The sequence below is a fragment of the Misgurnus anguillicaudatus genome, chromosome 4 (assembly GCF_027580225.2).
Source record: "Misgurnus anguillicaudatus chromosome 4, ASM2758022v2, whole genome shotgun sequence".
NCBI lineage: Eukaryota > Metazoa > Chordata > Actinopteri > Cypriniformes > Cobitidae > Misgurnus > Misgurnus anguillicaudatus.
The window spans coordinates 35,333,906-35,353,460 of NC_073340.2; the positions used below are offsets into that span (position 1 = coordinate 35,333,906).

The window sequence follows — 19,555 nt, forward strand, 5'->3', positions numbered from 1 at the left end:
TTGGGTGCTTTCCTATCGCGCATCATTGAATGAATGGTGACGCAATTTACACGCGGTAGAGATACGCCACAGCCATTAACAAAGTTGCATTCAACAAAAATCATTCAACAAGTGTATTTTGTCAGGTGATTATGACATTTAACCAATATTTGAGATGTGTGTAACACTATTTGACTGAAATGGTTATCAGAAATAATCTCAGAAATAATTTATTTAAAAAAGACAATATATTAAGTCTTCTTTTGACTAAAATTAGACTAAAATGACGGGACTTTTAGTCGACAAAAACTTGACTAAGATACCTTGAGTTGTCTTTTGACTAAAACTAGACTAAAATGATGAGACTTTTAGTTGACTAAAACTTGACTAACAAAAAAAGATATGCACAAGACTAAGACTAAATTAAAAATAGGTGACAAAATTAACACTAATACCTGGGTATGTAGGTAACGGATCTGAAAGCTTGATGTTTATTATGTGACTAGCTGCATTTCCATTACCTTTTGAATTGAGCAAATTGACATTGCGAATTGTAAATACGGGGAATGCAAACACATCAATTTCTGCAATTAAAAGAATAATGGAAACACAGCTACTGTTTATATCCACTCTCAACTTCAGCGTGTCACTATCCCAGATTACCCTAAATAATAGTTGTGCTCGAATTCATGCCGCGAGGTGCAGACCGATCAGTTTATGATATTAAATAACCGTGAGATAGATATATAGGCATATTAAAGAGAAGTCTGTTCCTGGATCGCTCTCGTGTTACATGAATGTCCTACACACCTAATAAACCACAAATTTATAATTACAATGAACTCTATTGTGCTGACACAACATATCTTCCGGTCTTCAAAACAATCGCATCATATTGATGTAATCGTACTCGGGTATGGTTCGGTACAGTTTTCTGTACAGGGTAAATACTCGCCCTTCCTGCAATATCAGGTGGAGGATCATGAAAGCTTCACCATCTGCACTTCCATCGGTTGTGCCCGCACATTTGCATGAAATTGAACTCTGCTCAATGTCACATCACCTGGGAAGTCACAGATAAACCAGAACATCGATGAATCCTTCAGGAAAACAAACCTCATCAAACATACCTGTAGCATAACACCCTGATGTATATTTCTTTAATGTATATTTAATGTCATGATGCATTTCAGAGCTAAATTAAACGATTGAACGATTGGTTTCATTTGGAGACAGATGGAGCGAGTGGGAGAAAGTGTGTGAATGAAAACCTATGAAAGGTTATTGAGGGTGTGAAGGAGAAAGAAGCATCTCGTGTGGGTTGCAGGCGGAAAAATGACAGAGAGGTTTTCATGACGGCTCACTTTCTCAGGCCCGATTAAAAGCGTGTTACAGTAGAGGACGACAGGCAGAGATCGGATATTATGAATCCAGCATCTCTGTGCACATGTAAACTAGTGGTTAACCAGTAAAAGGCTTTTAATGGCTGATAGTGATATCTAAAGCCCAGGGCAGTCTCTTTAGCGTATGTTGTTTTAGCTGAGTTTTCACTGGCAGGGTCACATATGGACCTTTATCAAATGTGCATATTTTTCTAGCACAACATCTAATCTTCATAATGTGATAATATGACAGGCTGCCTGGCTTTGAGAGGTCATGCGATGGGTTTGCATCGGGATAACATCTCTGTTTCCTCAAGCTTTCTGAAAGCTTAGACAGCACCAACTAATGAAGACAAAACATCATTGCTGGCCTTCAGACAGACAGCACACTCCACAACCTTTTATTTGCTCAATTTCATCACTCTCCGTTTCCTCCATTTGAAGCCTCTGTCTGTCACTTTTTTCTCCTTTCTCGGTATGTTAAAAGATGCACCATTTGTATCCCACAACGATAGATCCTGCAGCTCTGTAATTCATCATTCTTAAGGCATCAGATGACTTTCTTAGGACAACATCTGCTCTAACCGCCATTAACAGACAGATAGCGGGGCTTTAAATCTCTTTAACACAGAACTAATTAAGGTAGAGCTGTTGAATGAGATTAAACCAGACCTAACAGAGTTTAACATGTTCAAAGAGCATGAGATTACAGGAACGATCTGCTGCTCAGGGCACGGCACGATATTGAATTAAAGAATTAGTCTTAATGATTGGGTTGGTATTTGAATTAAATACGGTCACACCCCTAAAAATGTTGAATTGGAATAATAGAGGGAGGAACTGTAATTCAAATAAAACACACATACATTAAATCTTAGTCATTCAACACAACAAAACGGGTAGTAATAGAAAACTTTTAGCGCACAAGAAAAAACATCAAAAATATGGATATTTTATGATATTTGTTTCCTTCTAAAGACTTTGTGGTCAATTATAGCATTCTGATAAACTGCATGTCCAGGGTTAAAAAAGTTGGGAATTTTTAAGGCTGGAAACTTTTAACGTGAGTTAACATGAATATATGGGGAATTAACAGCCATTTATGGGGAATTAATGAAAAATATATGGGGAATTAACAGGAATATATGGGGAAAATACGGGGATTCACGGGAATATACAGGGAATTAACTGGAATATACGGGGAATTAACTGGAATATACGGGGAATTAACTGGGATATACGGGAAATTAACTGGAATATACGGGGAATTAACTGGAATATACGGGGAATTAACTGGAATATACGGGGAATTAATGGAAAATATGGGAATAACCTGGGAATTTGAAAAAATGCAGTGGTCAATTACAGCATTCTGACAAACTGCATCCAGGGTTGCAAAATTCTGGGACTTTTCAAGGCTGCAAACTTTCCATGGGAATTAAAGGCGGAGTCCACGATGTTTGAAAAACGGTTTGGAGAAGGAAAGGGCCGACTACCAAAACACACTTATAGCCAATCAAATCAAATCAAATGCCGGGTTGCGTATGTGTGGGGCGGGTCTATCAACAGAAGGTCCAGATTCTATTGGGGTACGGGCGTGTTTGTTTGGGTGATTTTAAATATCAACATTGGCTTTCAAACATCATGGACTCCGCCTTTAACAGGAATTAACGTAAATTAACATGAGTTAACGTAAATATATGGGGAATTAACAGCCATTTATGGGGAATTTTTTTATGAAAAATATATGGGGAATTATATGGGGATTAACGGGAATATACAGGGAATTAATGGGAAAATATGGGAATAAACTGGGAATTTAGAAAATGCAGAGTTGCCTATAACAGAGTTGCCTTTGTGGTCAATTACAGCATCCTGACAAACTGCATGTCCTGGATTACAAAATTCTGGGACTTCTCAAGGCTGGAAACTTTCCATGGGAATTAACAGGAATATATGGGGAATTATTTGGGGATTAACGGGAATATATACAGGGATTAACGGGAATATACAAGGGATTCACAGGAATATACCGGGATTAACAGGAATATATATCCCCGTATATTCTCAGAACCCTATAGAAATTAACTGGAATATACGGGGAATTAACAGGAAAATATGAGAATAAACTGGGAATTTGAAAAAATGCAGTTGCATATAACAGGGAACTTAAATGTAGTAAAAAATCTTGCAGCATAATTTTATTTAAAACAACAAAATTTAATGCAATTTCGGCTGAATTTCTACCCGGCACATCCCTCAGTCACATGCACACAGCACACTATGTACTGAAGGGCCATTGAGGCCACACCCCCTGTTGTACTTGCATTCTTCCAGAACATGCACATATCATTTATTGAATCCTGCACACAAAATAATGTCCATCTTTGCATGTATTTACATGTATGTAAATTATAAACATTTGTTCAAAGCTTCCTTGTGTTCATATTAGAATGATTTCTGAAAGGCTTTTGATCAAATAAATTTAGGCTTAATGAGCGCAAGTATTAGGATTCTTCAAAATTTATATAACCTTGCATGCATGTCTGCATATGAACCAAACAAAATGTTTATTTATATTTGGATATGATATAGTTTATATAAATTCCCTAAATTTTTAAATAATTTTCATACATTTCCATTAAATTTCCAGTTTCCATAAAAAGTTTTTGGAAATTTACCAGAAACGTTCCACCCATTTGCAACCCTAGCTAAAATCAAAACTTAAAATAGCTACAAGCTCTTTAAATTGCACATAAAAAATGTAATAAGCATTCTCCATATTGTTTTCTACCTCAATTCAATGTCAAGAAATGAATTTTAAAGGCTCTGATAACACCTGCTGTCGGCATTATGAAAACTTGATAGTCTCATCCAAACACCTGCAGCACTTTTTCAAGGTGAGCTGCAGCACATCAGACATCAGCAACACATAATACACACATCAGCTCAAAACAACACACTTCAAACACAAACTGAACATAATCTGAATAAATTATTCACACAAACATCATGCATCAGAACATCAGTCTTAAATCTCTGAGTTATGACCTCAATGTCCTAGCATGATCAACTGGTTGACTCTTACAACCTCACTGAAGAACTTGCAGCATTATTTTCCAGCAAAAAGATATAAACCCAGTTCCTAACATTAGTACCACATTAATATTTAATGTTTGCATTTAGGGCCGTGTGTATAATGTCCTTTGAGACATGCAATCTCAGGCCACATCTCAAAAGAAATCAACAGGATTTTTAACAAACACTGATTTAAGCGTTTCTGCATGCAACATGCAGCACAATCACAAATGCGTATCATACTCAGATCTAAATATAACCCAGCAGATATGCAAAAAAACACAAACTCTCACCGGGGACTCAGGTGCAGGGATGAATGGATGGATACAGGAATGCGGTCCGTGCTGCTGTTACTGCAGTCCGCGTGCGCACATCGTCATCATCATCATCCTCTTCATCTCTATCATCCAGGCTCTTTAACTGGGTTTGTAGATCTGAAGTGGACTGGTTCACGCCACTGTCCTGCATTCGTGTTTTACGGGAAGGATACGGAGAGTACAGAGTGTGTTTGTAACTCAGAGTCGCGCATTGGCGTGAGAGCGCACACACGCGCATACACTCGCACCCGCCCCGCCGGTAACTACGCGCTACCGCACTACTCCTATTAATCGTGCAGTGTGTGCCAAAACTCTTGCTGTTTCATATTAGATAAAGTTTCATTCCCTCCAGGTGGCGCTTGGTGGCTCAAAAAACCCAAAGCCTTCATTGGAATAAAGTAACATATAGATTGCGCAGAGTAAGGGAATGGAAATTATTGAACAATTCAAGCACAACTAATTAACTCATCATTGCGTTTTATATAAACTTTATGTGGACTTTTCATGATTACTTTATTTTGATATCTATCTTACTGTCTGTTTCCTGTGCATACATTAGGAATGAAAAGTTAATTCATTTAAAATAAATAGCCTACATTAATTAAAACCGTTCATGTTTGTGAAGGTCATTCATATAACATAACTTACGGGACACTAAGTCACGCCCATTTTGACACCTGTTTTATCTTAATATCTTTTCTAAATGCTAACTCTATTTCTAGATCTAGTATGTAAGCAGTGCGTAGTGTTCAATGTTCGGTGCGCGCACTCGTGCTGAATCCAGTGACAGGTGTGACAGATTTTTAGGTCGAGTCTCAACAGAGACCCAAACGTAAAACACGTCTGACCTCATACTATTAAAATAAAGGTCAGTGTGATGTTTCACCGCTGGTAATGTTTTCAATTTTTAATTCTAATTAATTAACACACAAGACCTGCAAAACAAGTTCTGTCTCGTGCATCATGGAAAATTAAAGGGATAGTTCACCTAAAAATAAAAATTCTGTCATCATTTACTTACCCTCGAGATGTTACAGACCTGTATAAATTATTTTGAAGATATTTTGAGCAATGTTTAACCAAACCGTTTCTAAGCACCATAGACGTGACCACTGACTGTCATAGTATTTATTTATCCTACTATGGAAGTCAGTGTGCTCCTGTTTCTACTTCATTACAATTATCTTACTCTGTTGGTCTGTCTGTCTGTCTATTATCCATAAATCCATCCATCCAGTGTTCGAATTATGTCAAAGATTATGGGGGTACCCTACCTGAGCCCCTCTATAGGGTCGTCGCTGTGATTTTACAAAGTAAGATGTGATCCTGGATCAAACATTTTTTCCTAAACATTTTTACCCCTCAAATTATGGCACACTAACATTAGGGAGCACTCACAATATCTAAACCAAGCCCTAGTCTGGATGTGTGAAATAATAGTTTAAGATTTTTTTAAAAGCTCCTTACTCAATCCTAAATCCAAATCTAACAATCTGTCAATTACTCCAGAAAACAGCATGAAGCGCACTTAAAAGTTTATATTTATTTCAGACAAAAACCTTTTGGATTACTTTATGCGAAATTGGGACAAATGATGGACAGTATCGCTTTGTGGCAGCGCAGGACGTGAATTTTAAATTCATGTAGTATTTTAATTTTAACAAAAATGCATATAGGACGTCCCCCCTTAATTTGAACACTGCATCATCTATCAATCTAGTAAAGTGCACTCTGGTGGTTTTTGATTGCAATGAAAGCCTGCTTGTCAATCATCGCAACAACACATCCAATTAGTCGACTTGCAAGACTTTATAATTTCTCAGAACTTTGCATAAAACAATTATGCACTTAATAATTTACAACCGCACATTTGTAACAAGTGCTCAAAAAATAAAAATAATAAAAAACATAGCAAGCATAATGTGCAAACATCAATTAATGTTGTGATACTGTAAAAACATGTTAATGAAAAATAATCAAAAACAAAACAAAAATCCAAGCAAAACAAAACTGCCCTGTTGTCTTTATACTTATTGAAATATTCAGAATAAAGCTACAGATATAATATAGTGGTCCTAAAAGACCCCCAGCTTGTAAAATAAGCACACTGTTACACTTTCTGATTATTATTTTTCAAGTTCTGCTCATTTTTGATCTTCATAAAATATTATCAAAGGAACTTGATTTGTTGAACATTTGTCTTACTTGAACAAACACTTTTTGTGTAATAAATGAGAAACAAAAGGGCAAATTTACCCTAAATCGAAAAGTTGGAAACATCATTTGATTGTTTTTCACTTGAGTTCTTATGAATTGATTGAAATGCAAAAATAAAAAAGAATCAAAGTTGTTGAATTCTTTAAATGGCAGCACATTATTTTCCATTTTTAAAGTAATGGAAATAAAATCAACACATCTACTAGTGTGCATTTTGTAAACCATAAATGTTCCCTGGATTCATTTTTGTAAGAATTGCCTTCCTGTTTTTTGATTTGTAAAATAAAGCAGAGAGGAAATGAGAGGTAATATTGCTGGGGGTTGTGGTTGTGGTTAATCCATCAAATGTATTGAAAAGTGCAAGTATTTTCAGTATTTCATAAGTGCAAAATTATACAGCATTTGGTTTCTGCACAAAAACAAAAAGCTGCATAAATAAATAAGATCTATTTTTTTCCATCATTCTTCCGTGTCTGAATGCTAAAACACACAAAATCAAACAAGCACTTGTGGATTTCATGTCCAGTGATATTGCATTGGTGTAAAAATGTGCGTGTTCAAAAGTCAGTCTATTCCAGAGATCATGGACGAGAGAATTCCTATAAAACAAAACAATACATTAATACAGAAATCTACTCATTTTCATTAATGCAGTTTCATGAATCTGTATAAAATGTTTATCTGACTTAATCTGAAATGAGTTCATTACAGTTGTGAATTTAAAGTCAACATGAAACATCTATTGTGAGAAATATTTTAAAGCTGCGTAGCTATGAATTGAAATATTTGGCAAGATTTTACCAGAGTAAAATTACTTACAATAGTCTAAAAATAACTATTTGCAATTGTTTAACATTCCTAAATAGCCTGCAAAGCCTAGGGGGAGTCAGCAAAGCATGAGATGAAAGATTACAAGGTCAACATTTATCTGCAATGATGCACACTAGCGCTGCACTGTAATGAAGAACAATGCAATAACTTGTTAAATAAAATGATATACAACACAATAATGCTTTAAATTTCTAAAATCCATTTAAATTATATAAGAATATACTTAACTGAAAATTATAAACCAGCATCCCTAAATAAAGTATCCCTCGCTCTGTCTCACTATTCTCTCTGGTGTTTGCATCGACCTAAAACTTTGCTTATACATAACCTTGTTAAAGTGACACTTTGTAGTTTTTCAAACTTCATAATATATTTTCAAGACCCTAAAATAGGTTGAATATCATGTCCACCATAGCCTGACGGGGTCTGTATCGCTTTTACTCGTACTTTTAAACTTGGGGTTTCGGGTAGTAACCTACAAAACTACAAAAAACTACAAAAATCTGCTTTACGGCATACGTCACTTTCTCCACTTCCTCAAATTCGGACGTGAGAGCGCAACTATTTATTTTTCTGATGTTTTTGTCATGGCCGAAGCAGCAACTAAAAAGAAACCCAAGGTTTTGTCAGAGGAGACCAGAAAGAGAAAAGGGGAGAGTGACAGAATAAAAAGAAGGACGAGGATCAATTATATTGGGCCAGGGTTCGCTCGCTGGCGTGAACTAAAGAAGGAGGAGGGGTTTCTGACCGATCCTGACTTGGCCCTAATCCTTTTGTACTAGTAAGTAATGTTATAATGCTTGCATATAAAAGTCCTGTCTGGTGCCCGAACACTATTTTTACGTTTATTTTACTGGAGGCTACTTGGAGAGTTTAGAGAGAGGCTTATATCACGTGACATTGTGGCGCCGTGGTGGCGTCATGGACCTGCGACATGGGCGATCCGGGTTCGATTCCCCTTGAAGGCAATATTTTTTAAATATAAACTTTGACCAAGCGACCACCGTTATAACTGGCTTGTAAACGTGAGCTACACGATCTTTTGGCGTTTGAAAAAAATAAAACCCATGAAATTATTTTATATGACCCATGACATGCTGTAAGGTACACTTTGTGACTTAAAAAGTTGTCTTCTTTTCCTTTGCGACAGTGCTGCGGCGCTTGTGGCCTCTAGGGGCGCTAGACGTGAAAAATAGTGGCCAAAAAGTTACATGGTGTGCCTTTAAAGTACTACAGTAATTCAGCTATATTTTTTAAAAAAAAATTGTCAACCAAACCCCATTGACCTAAATAATTTCTTCAATTACCCCTTGAAAATTTAGGTAAATATTTAAATAATTTATTAGTACATTTGCATGTTTAACGTTAAAGATGTTTATTTTTTCTTTCGTTTTACAGTTTTTATCAGTATTATTTTACATAGTTAATGTTATTAGTACCTGGACCTTACTATTATTGGACCTTTATCTTATAATTTTCTTTTTTTTTGGTACATAAAACATATCTGTCCATTTGGCATGAGTTCTCAGTTTTCATATTGTAGTGTTATGTTATGGTCACATGACATGCAGATTATATATTTTTTTATATAAAGTAATGTTTTACATGTTATGATTTGATGGTTATTAATCAATCAACTCACGAACCCCCTGCAATTCCCTCCAGACCCACCAGGGGTTCGCGGACCCCGGTTTGGGAAAACCTAGCATTGCAGTATGCATATTGTAGTGAGCACTTTTATTATTTCGGTAATTTCATTATTTCTTGCAGCCCTAATGCACACGAAATCAGTGTACACAACAAACTATTAAAGTACATTAACTCTTTCCCTGCCACCGTTTTTATAAAAAGTTGCCAGCCAGCACCAGTATTTTTTATGAAGTTTAATTCCTTCCATAAAATGTTCTTCTTTAAATATACAAACATACTACATATCAAATGAAAGAACAGACCCCTCTGCTTTCAAAAAACTTTAATCCTATTTGTTCATTTGTTTTCTTTTTTCACCTCTCAAATATGGGTAGGTATTTCTCGTGTAAGAGCGCCGCTTAGTGGATAATAGCGGAAATATGGATTGCCGTAAAAACTCGTCCATGGCGGGGAAACATTTTCTCTTAATTGACGAGATAACTTGTCAATTTTGGGGAAAGAGTTAAAGGAATAGTCTACACATTTTCAATATTAAAATATGTTATTACCTTAACTAAGAATTGTTGATACATCCCTCTATCATCTGTGTGCGTGCACGTAAGCGCTGGAGCGCGCTGCGACACTTCGATAGCATTTAGCTTAGCCCCATTCATTCAATTGTACCATTTAGAGATAAAGTTAGAAGTGACCAAACACATCAACGTTTTTCCTATTTAAGACGAGTAGTTATACGAGCAAGTTTGGTGGTACAAAATAAAACGTAGCGCTTTTCTAAGCGGATTTAAAAGAGGAACTATATTTTATGGCGTAATAGCACTTTTGGGAGTACTTCGACTCGCCTGAAAAGTCCGCTCCCCTTCTCACTCTCATAATGGGAGAGGGAGGGTGTTACTGCGCCGAGTCGAAGTACTCCCAAAAGTGCTATTACGCCATAAAATATAGTTCCTCTTTTAAATCCGCTTAGAAAAGCGCTACGTTTTATTTTGTACCACCAAACTTGCTCGTATAACTACTCGTCTTAAATAGGAAAAACGTTGATGTGTTTGGTCACTTCTAACTTTATCTCTAAATGGTACCATTGAATGAATGGGGCTAAGCTAAATGCTATCGAAGCGTCGCAGCGCGCTCCAGCGCTTACGTGCACGCACACAGATGATAGAGGGATGTATCAACAATTCTTAGTTAAGGTAATAACATATTTTAATTTTGAAAATGAGTAGACTATTCCTTTAAGGTGATGATGTGGAAGTTAGTTCTGGTCTATTATCTCACCTGTTAAATCTGCAAGTTAATAAATGGAGCAAATCCCACAACGTCTTGGAGCAGCACTAGCGCCCTCTGCAGTGGAGGTTCCACATCAATCTCTACATTACGTCGACGGAGGACACCGAGACTGGACTCTGTTACGTTGTGACAGTGGTTGACTTTAAGAGACTGAAGTTTGGGGCAGTACTCCGCCAGTGTCCTGCAAAGTGCAAACACACGATTAATAAAAAATATTTCTTATCAATCGGAACCAGTAACAATGAAAATCATGACCCCATAATGTGGTGTTTCTGAAGAAATAATTTTTGCACTTTAGTTTCAATAAAAGTTTGCACACCTGATAGCTTCATTTCGTACTCGTAAGCAGCCAGTAAGGTCCAGACTCTCCAGCTCTCTACACCGTTTGGCCACTTCCTCCACAGACGTGTCTGTAATGTTTGCATTAACCGCCACGGATAGCGAACGCAGCGCCGGACACTTTCCAGCCACATAGCACACGGCATCATCCTTCAGCTGTCTGCAGGCGGTCAGATCCAGCGAGCGCAGGTCCGAGCAATGATCCGCCAAACTGCGCAGAGCCAAGACGTCAACCCATTCGCAGTGAGCGAGGCTCAGGTGCTGCAGACGCGGGCAGCTGAGAGACACGGCTACCAGGGCGTGACGGCTCAGGTGGACGCAGCCACGCATGTCCACGCGCAGCATTTTCTGGTTCTGACCGATCACGGGCAGCAGCTCTTTATCGGTGATCCAATCAGAACAGTTATTGATGCAGAGATGATGGAGAACTTGATTGTTATGAAGCATGGAGCAGAAAGCTTCTTTGGGAATGTGAGGTCCGGTCTGAGGAGAAATACAAGGAGAGTACATTAAAAATGTGCTAAAATAAGGATCGATTTTGCTAATTAAGCTAATCATGTACCCCAATTTGCAATGGTAATTTGCTTGATCTTGTCAGATTTCAGATGTCAATTTACTACATCCAGGAAATCATCTTTTGTTAAAACAATGAAAGATCAAACTGCAGAGAGCCTCCAGTCAAAAAAAGGGAACGCTGCGGGGCTAAAACAAAAGTTATTATCAGCAGGGCTTTTCAACACTTGAACGGATTAAAATACTGACACAGAGATGACTTTACCCCATGAACAGGCAAGACTTCCAAGCAGGCCTGTTGCCAAGGGGGGGCATTAGGGGGCAGTGCCCCCCCCCAGATGAAAAAGCGTGCCCTTTTAATCGTATGGTCAATCTTATTATTTAAGACAAAAAAATATGAGGTGAACTTAAGCACTTTAGTATGAGTGCTCTCGCTCTCCCTCGTTCAATAAACACTCTCTTCAGTAGTATTTAACCACAGGAAAGGACCTGCTGATCTCTACAATGGTAACTTGACAAAAATTTAACCAGATCATTTTACACATTATTACATTAAACGTAATAATATAAAACATAATAATATTTATAGTAAAACATCTCCAAAATAGCCCCTGTAATCCTTTCTAAGACTCACCTAATTATTTATTCAAATACAACAGCCAATGGCAAGTCTCCAGCAGCATACCTTACAATACATTTATATTTTGTTTTGGATGTTATGCTTATTAAAATAAAAGAGTTTTGTTGTAGTATAGTACATAGTAGATATAAATGATATAAGATGGTTATACACAGTAAGCATACAGTATAGGTTTATATATTACTCATTATTCATTCAACGCAGCTGGGCATTGTAAGCAGTCTCCAAATCAAATTTCAGCTCATTCTGCTCATGTCTGAGAAAAACTTACAGGCAAAAATCTATTTGAGAGTAAAGATTAAGTTCTTATGAGATGTTATTTAAGGTGAGTACACTTTAATGTGCTACAGATCACATTTGTTTAATTGCTACCTGGTATGTATTGTTACTATTATTGCGTTTTTGGAAGTGAAGACTTTTGTTATATCGTGTATAGGCGTGAGGTCTCTTATCTGTTTTATTGTCATTGTAGACTGGACAGCCTTGTATTGGTCTATTTCAAATGAGTTTTAGTGGTTCAGTCTGTTTCTCGCTTTATGAAGTGTGCCCCCCAATGAAAACAAAATTCCTCCCTGTATCTTCTGCCGACGGCCCTGCATCCAAGCTCAAATATTTGTGTTGAAACATTTAAGTTTTTATTTAGTCAAAACAAATAGATATATATTAATAGATATATAACTTCTAGGACTTTAAAAAATGTACTTTTAACTGTAGTCAGGTAGATGTATATTGACAGATTCACTCAAAAACATTGTAGCTAGGCGCAGCACAATGCACATACCATAGACTGTAAAAAAAAAAAAAAAGAAGAACAACGACGAGACGCCACTTCCTTCCATTGTAATGAACTGAACGTAAAATTTCTGACGATGGCCGCTGACATGTTACACAAAAACGTCAGTTTGGAGCTAGGGCATGCGCAGAAGGAATCGTCCATGGAGCTCGGAGGCGGAGCCGCGCTAACAAACTTCTGTCCAAAGGCTCACGCATCCAATTCAACCACGACCCTTGAACGTCTCATTTGACAAGCTTGCTAAAATAAGGTAAGTTAAATACAACTCATTTTGTCATTGTGAAATAACTTAGAAATCAAAAATTAATAGTTTTATCTTCAATCTTCCCTCGCAGCTGTCAATCATAAATGTCAATCATAACGACACACAAAAAATGAAACTTATCACAAGAAATCAACAACTGAACATATATCAGCCTGATAACAACTTCCTTAGAGGACCAAAACAATCTTTTGGAAAATTTTATTGGAAGTGTAATTTTTTTTGACCCCGTTCGTTTTCGTTTATGACTTGTACTGCAGCCAGCCACCAGGGGGCGTTCAAAGAGCCAGCAGCTTCACTTTTTAGGATGTATGAGGCACACCCGGCACACAGAGAAAATTACTCCACAAATAACTGCAATTTGACAGTTCAAACAGAGATGGCAATAGAGAGGCAAAAGTTTTGGATTACAGGTTTAATTTTTTTTCTCACAAATGTAACATTTTGCTTCAAAAATCACTTTAACATAAAATTTTTGTGTTTAGCTGAATAAAGAAGTCATATTCATTTAGGATGACCTGAAGGTGAGTAAATTATGATAATTATGAACTATTCATTTACCTGCTGTTTAAAAGATGTGTCATTTGGCTATTTTCAGGTAATGGGCATGACTGTCATAATTGTTGTGCATATAACAGTCCTTTTTTTTAACAGCTACTGTATTGTGCATATTTTGACATGAAATGCCTTTAAAGGAATAGTCTACTCATTTTCAATATTAAAATATGTTATTACCTTAACTAAGAACTGTTGATACATCCCTCTATCATCTGTGTGCGTGCACGTAAGCGCTGGAGCGCGCTGCGACGCTTCGATAGCATTTAGCTTAGCCCCATTCATTCAATGGTACCATTTAGAGATAAAGTTAGAAGTGACCAAACACATCAACGTTTTTCCTATTTAAGACGAGTAGTTATACGAGCAAGTTTGGTGGTACAAAATAAAACGTAGCGCTTTTCTAAGTGGATTTAAAAGAGGAACTATTTTTTATGGCGTAATAGCACTTTTGTGAGTACTTTGACTCGCCTGAAAAGTCCGCTCCCCTTCTCACTCTCATAATGGGAGAGGGAGGGTGTTACTGCGCCGAGTCGAAGTTCTCCCAGAAGTGCTATTACGCCATGAAATATAGTTCCTCTTTTGAATCCGCTTAGAAAAGCGCTACGTTTTATTTTGTACCACCAAACTTGCTCGTATAACTACTACTCGTCTTAAATAGGAAAAACGTTGATGTGTTTGGTCACTTCTAACTTTATCTCTAAATGGTACCATTGAATGAATGGGGCTAAGCTAAATGCTATCGAAGCGTCGCAGCGCGCTCCAGCGCTTACGTGCACGCACACAGATGATAGAGGGATGTATCAACAATTCTTAGTTAAGGTAATAACATATTTTAATATTGAAAATGAGTAGACTATTCCTTTAAATATCCGTATCAACATTAGCCATTAAAAATACAATTTCCCATGTGTCTTATATTCTAGATACAACAGTTACTTTCAGACTGTCATACACAGTACAAATTTACATGTAATTCATATATGACTGATGATCATTGCAGGTGTGAAAGTGTCTCACCTGTGCGGGGTCAAATGTGTGACAGTTGTCCAGGTACACCTGAACCAGAGAACGAAAACTCTTACTGACGCGCTGCAGGCTGACCAGGTGACGCAGCGGCAGGTAGCAGAAGACGTGTGTTACTAAAACATCTTCCCATGGCAAATCCAGAAGATGACAGCTGTCATAACACAAAACACACACAGCTTAATCTGACAACTTTATAGACACATATTTATAAACATTGTTTTCTTTCTATCTTCTGTGTAAAGACTGACAGCTGTCACACAAGCAAAACAGAAACAGTTACGATTATGGACATTACAAAAAGGCAAATGGAAAATACTTTAGTGGTTATCACATAAGCTTTTAAAACGAGCATGCATAACAGTGAAGTCACGTGCAAGATCAGTGTTTAAACTGCACGAGCATCAATTAATTTATGCACTGAATGCATGCATGCATTCGTGAGGATGCAGGAGACGATGGGTGTTTGTTTTTAAATAAATAAATACATGCACACTTGTTTTGACCTCCGTTTCATTATTCTCCCTTTAGGAAGATTAAATATACCTATTGCATGGCATGCGATCATCGGGTTTTTGCTCCATGTTGAGTTTCTCCTTTGATACTCGTACATTATTTGTCATCATTGACAAACAGCTGACTGACTCTTCCGTGTTCTGCTTCTGCGTGCGCTCATTTGGATTCACGAGAACGCGCTTAGCTCACTGGTGCCATCTAACGATTTGGAGGAGGAAGTGCGCGCTTGTTACTGCAATGCTGTCTCTATCTGATTTCACCTTTAATATTATTGAAAAGAAGAGAAGTAACTAGGGCTATATAATAATAATAATAAAAAAATATTTTATTTTTTAATTATTATAAGTATTATTTATTTATTTATTTATTTATTTATTTATATTATAAATTAAAAATACAAATAAAGAAAAAATCTTTAATTTATGCACATACATTATGTGTGTATTTATATATACATAATAATTACACACAATTATATATACATAATAATTACACACAATGCACACAAATATATTATGCAAAAACAAACTTTTATTTTGTATGTGATAAATAAAGATGAATCTTTTGACAGCCCTTACAGTAACCAAAAGAATAGATAATGAAACATTTATATGACAGCATACAACTAGACTAGAATTGAACTTTTTTTGGCTGATTATTAAGTATATAATATACAACAACCTTTTTTTTTTACAACAAAACAATTATTTTTTTTTTTTTAGAAAAAATGTAAGTTTAAAATTTGTTTTTATCCTGATTCATGTAAGCATTCTGTTGACTAAGATACTATTACAATTGGAACCTGGAAATGAGAATAGCCTCATACATGAGCATTGGGGTCGGCATTGTAAACCCAGAACAAAATGCACAGCTCAATTCACCGACATGCTGAGAAACAATAGATTCATCCATGCAGAACCACTGCTGAGCCAAGAGCTACAAAACACTGAATGAAACACAGCCGAGGGACACAGGTTAGGACAGATTGATCACTTTGATACACAAGCTTATAGGACAAGAGATATTACAGCAAATATGACATCACATTCAGTTTTTGACTTTACTGTGGAGACACTGGAGGGGAAGACTTCTCCACTCAGCATCTACAGAGGAAAAGTTCTTCTCATTGTAAATGTGGCGACCTTCTGAGGGTCCACCATTGAAGAGGTAACTTTGCATCCCTTTATATTTAAATAAATGTTAGAGGATGTAAGGCAAATAAAACATAATTTTAAACAAGCATTTTGATTTAATGACTCTTGAACAGAACATTTGTAAGAATGCTTAAACTAACTTTCTATGCACAGTACTGACACACATTCATAAGGTTCAAACAATATGTGGTGAAAATACCAATGTAATGGCTTTCAACATACTAACACATTGTATAATACAGTAAGGTTTTAGGCACAAGTAAGGATGGTTTTGTGAAACAGAATGTGTATAGGATATTTGTGTAGTAGAGAGAATATTATGCCTTAAAAGGAATGCAAGTTTTTTTGTTTTAGAACTGACATGAATCCTTTGACTTTTGTCTTAAGTATCACAAGATGAATGCACTTATGAAGATGTTTGAAGGCCAGAAATTCATCATTCTTGGGTTTCCTTGCAATCAGTTTGGACTACAGTCACCTGGTAAGACTTGCAGTCTTATTTAACATATGTGAGATCACTTATAGTTCAGTGAAAAAAATTGTCTGAATACTGTCAACTAAAATGTTTTGTATGTATTAAATACAGGCTATTGATTTGAATGAAAGATGGCTTGCATATTTTGTTATCACATACAGTACTGGCTTGTTTGTTCCCACTGTAAAAAAATGCTGTACACTGTAAAAAAATTCGGTAGAAATTTCAATGGAATTGCAGCTGGGTTGCCGGTAATTTACCGTAGATTTAAATGTATGTTATTTACTGGCAAGAGTTTGTTCAAAGTTTTAAAATTATTTTTTTTTAAATATTAACAAGTCTTTATCTTTACAGAATAAAACTATACAATAACAGCCTCATGCAAAGCATTCTGGGAACTAGAAATGATCATCAACCTTTTTCTGTTTTTTGCTTCAGATTTTGTTTCCCAGAATGTTTTGCTTGATGCTGTTTTTTTAGTTTTACTCTGTAACGACAAATACTTGTACATGTTTAATATTAATTTAACTTTAAACAAAATGTTGCCAGTAAATAACATAAATTTAAATCTATGGTAAGTTACCGGCAACCCAGCTGCAATTTCTACATATTTTTTTACAGTGTAGTTTTGCAGCTGTTTGCCAGTAACTTACTGTAGATAAATGTTATTTACTGCCAATAGTTTGTTCAAAGTTAAATGAACATTAAACATTAACAAGTCATTATCTTTACAGAATAAAAAAAACAGTCTCATGCAAAGCATTCTGGGAACCAGAAATCCTCATAAACCTTTTTCTTTCTTTTTTTTGATTCCCAGAATGCTTTGCATGAGACTGTTATTTTAGTTTTAATATGTACAGATAAAGACTTGTTAATGTTTCATGTTCATTTAACTTTGAGCAAGCTATTGCCAGTAAATAACATTAATCTACAGTAAGTTACTGGCAAACGGCTGTACTACATACTGTAATTTCTACAGAAATTGTTAACAGTATACATTATTTTAGTGAACATACATTTTACTGTTTACCTTAAAACTTTAAGATTCTCAAAATAATATAAGCTTCCTTTTCTAGAGGAAAACCATGAAACCCTAAATGTTTTGAGGTGTGTGAGACCAGGAGGAGGTTACACACCAGAGTTTCCCATCTTCAGTAAGATTGAGGTGAATGGCGATAATGAGAGTCCTCTGTATGTCTTTCTAAAGGTAACGACAACTGGTGGAAAGGTACAAAATATTTTGGCCTTGTGCATTGTAGCAGACAGATTAAAATGATATTTAGTTGCAAGAGTATTGAGTTGTTTTATGCAGTAGTCTTGTGCTGTCTCCATGTGAAAAGATAATACCAGTTCTGCTTAATTCAGTTTAATTTAGTCATTGCAGTTGGAAAACCATTCCATTGTTCATAACTTTGTTGTTTCAGGAATCTCTTCCATTTGTAAACCCTGTCATCGGAGACATCAAGAAACTTTACTGGTCTCCCATTAAAGTCAATGACATTCGATGGAACTTTGAGAAGTTCCTTATCAATGCAGACGGAGTTCCTTACAAACGGTATGAAGATTCACATTTCACTTTCTACTTTTCTTTTGCACATTCAAAGAAAGATTTTTTCAAGTGCCAAAAATGTAAAAATAATAATGCTATACCAGAATCAGGTATACTGTAGCATGTTTAGTCAGCCAGCCATAAATAAAAATACTGTAAGTATCTCCTATAAATATATTGTGTTGCAGGTATGACCTTCATTGTCCTGTTGAAGAAGTGGAGCAAGATATTGCAATACTCCTGGAAAGAAACCGCACATCATAACACATAACACAAGTATCTCATTCATCTTGCAATCACACAGATGCTGTTTTGACGCTATCATCTGTTTGTCTGGATCAAAATATGACTGGGGAGCTTTCTTGACTTACTATTTAAGATTCATCCCTATACAGTGTTATACAGTCAGACTCATCAATGTCTAAATATACCAGACTTTCAGGATTGCAGACCACTGTGCAAAACAAAGTTTTATGCATGTAATAAAGGACACATGTAGCTACACTTCTGTAAAGTGTGACTCTTCTTCAGTGAGGTGGCACAGTGACGATCCCTCAGGAAACTTCACAGAAGCTGAGCTGGATCTGAACAGGACAGGACCAAATCTGATATTTAGTGCATTCAATCAGATCTTCTCCTGACCTGAGACCGCCCACTGAGAGAAGAGCCCCGCCCAATACCTCAATGACGTCATCATGACACCTGTCAGAACAATAAAGATGCCTATAAGAACTATATTTAATGTTGTGTAGATTTATTTTGGTGGTATGGGAAAGAGAAAATTTTAATAAATTTTAAGTGCACAAAAAATTACAGTTATTAGTTTGTTAAATAACTTGTGTCGGTCTGATCAAATATAAAAAAATCAAACTATCCATTTGTTAAGCACATTGCATTGTGGGACACCGTATCATAACTAAATACTGCTGAAAAATATGGATAATATGCTGAGATTTGAGAGTAGTGTTGATGCTATTTATTCTTCACTAGATGGC

The 19,555-nt window shown here is 36.3% G+C and overlaps 3 protein-coding genes across 4 annotated transcripts in view; 1 reads left to right on the forward strand and 2 right to left on the reverse strand.

Moving 5' to 3' along the window:
• Positions 1 to 5,022, reverse strand: part of LOC129420716 (uncharacterized) — a 67,554-nt gene extending 62,532 nt beyond the window's left edge. For both annotated transcript variants that reach the window (XM_055175748.2, XM_073867202.1), the window contains exon 1: positions 4,733 to 5,022. The gene's annotated coding sequence lies outside the window, so the exon portion shown is untranslated. The remainder of the gene's footprint in view (positions 1 to 4,732) is intronic.
• A 1,521-nt stretch (positions 5,023 to 6,543) lies between these two features.
• fbxl15 (F-box and leucine-rich repeat protein 15) lies at positions 6,544 to 15,571 on the reverse strand. The gene is made up of 5 exons (XM_055176821.2): positions 15,413 to 15,571; positions 14,861 to 15,020; positions 11,058 to 11,560; positions 10,727 to 10,919; positions 6,544 to 7,572 (listed from the first exon to the last, which is right to left on the reverse strand). The coding sequence occupies exons 1-4, from the start codon at positions 15,490 to 15,492 to the stop codon at positions 10,730 to 10,732; spliced, it is 933 nt and encodes a 310-aa protein (XP_055032796.2). The 5' UTR covers positions 15,493 to 15,571; the 3' UTR covers positions 6,544 to 7,572; positions 10,727 to 10,729.
• Positions 15,572 to 16,208: 637 nt separating this feature from the next.
• gpx9 (glutathione peroxidase 9) lies at positions 16,209 to 19,337 on the forward strand. The gene is made up of 5 exons (XM_055176459.2): positions 16,209 to 16,549; positions 16,924 to 17,017; positions 18,088 to 18,218; positions 18,436 to 18,566; positions 18,749 to 19,337. The coding sequence occupies exons 2-5, from the start codon at positions 16,933 to 16,935 to the stop codon at positions 18,822 to 18,824; spliced, it is 423 nt and encodes a 140-aa protein (XP_055032434.2). The 5' UTR covers positions 16,209 to 16,549; positions 16,924 to 16,932; the 3' UTR covers positions 18,825 to 19,337.
• The last annotated feature ends 218 nt before the right edge of the window (positions 19,338 to 19,555 follow it).

What these genes read in the sequence shown, in the direction of transcription:
- gpx9 (XM_055176459.2), top strand. Translation starts at nt 16,933, where the DNA reads ATGAATGCACTTATGAAGATGTTTGAAGGCCAGAAATTCATCATTCTT. An exon ending in GTTTGGACTACAGTCACCTG is followed by an intron (nt 17,018 to 18,087) that starts GTAAGACTTGCA and finishes TTCCTTTTCTAG; the next exon opens with AGGAAAACCATGAAACCCTA. An exon ending in CTCTGTATGTCTTTCTAAAG is followed by an intron (nt 18,219 to 18,435) that starts GTAACGACAACT and finishes TTGTTGTTTCAG; the next exon opens with GAATCTCTTCCATTTGTAAA.
- fbxl15 (XM_055176821.2), bottom strand. Translation starts at nt 15,492, where the DNA reads ATGATGACAAATAATGTACGAGTATCAAAGGAGAAACTCAACATGGAG. An exon ending in GATCGCATGCCATGCAATAG is followed by an intron (nt 15,021 to 15,412) that starts GTATATTTAATC and finishes GTGTTATGACAG; the next exon opens with CTGTCATCTTCTGGATTTGC. An exon ending in ACACATTTGACCCCGCACAG is followed by an intron (nt 11,561 to 14,860) that starts GTGAGACACTTT and finishes ATTTCTCCTCAG; the next exon opens with ACCGGACCTCACATTCCCAA.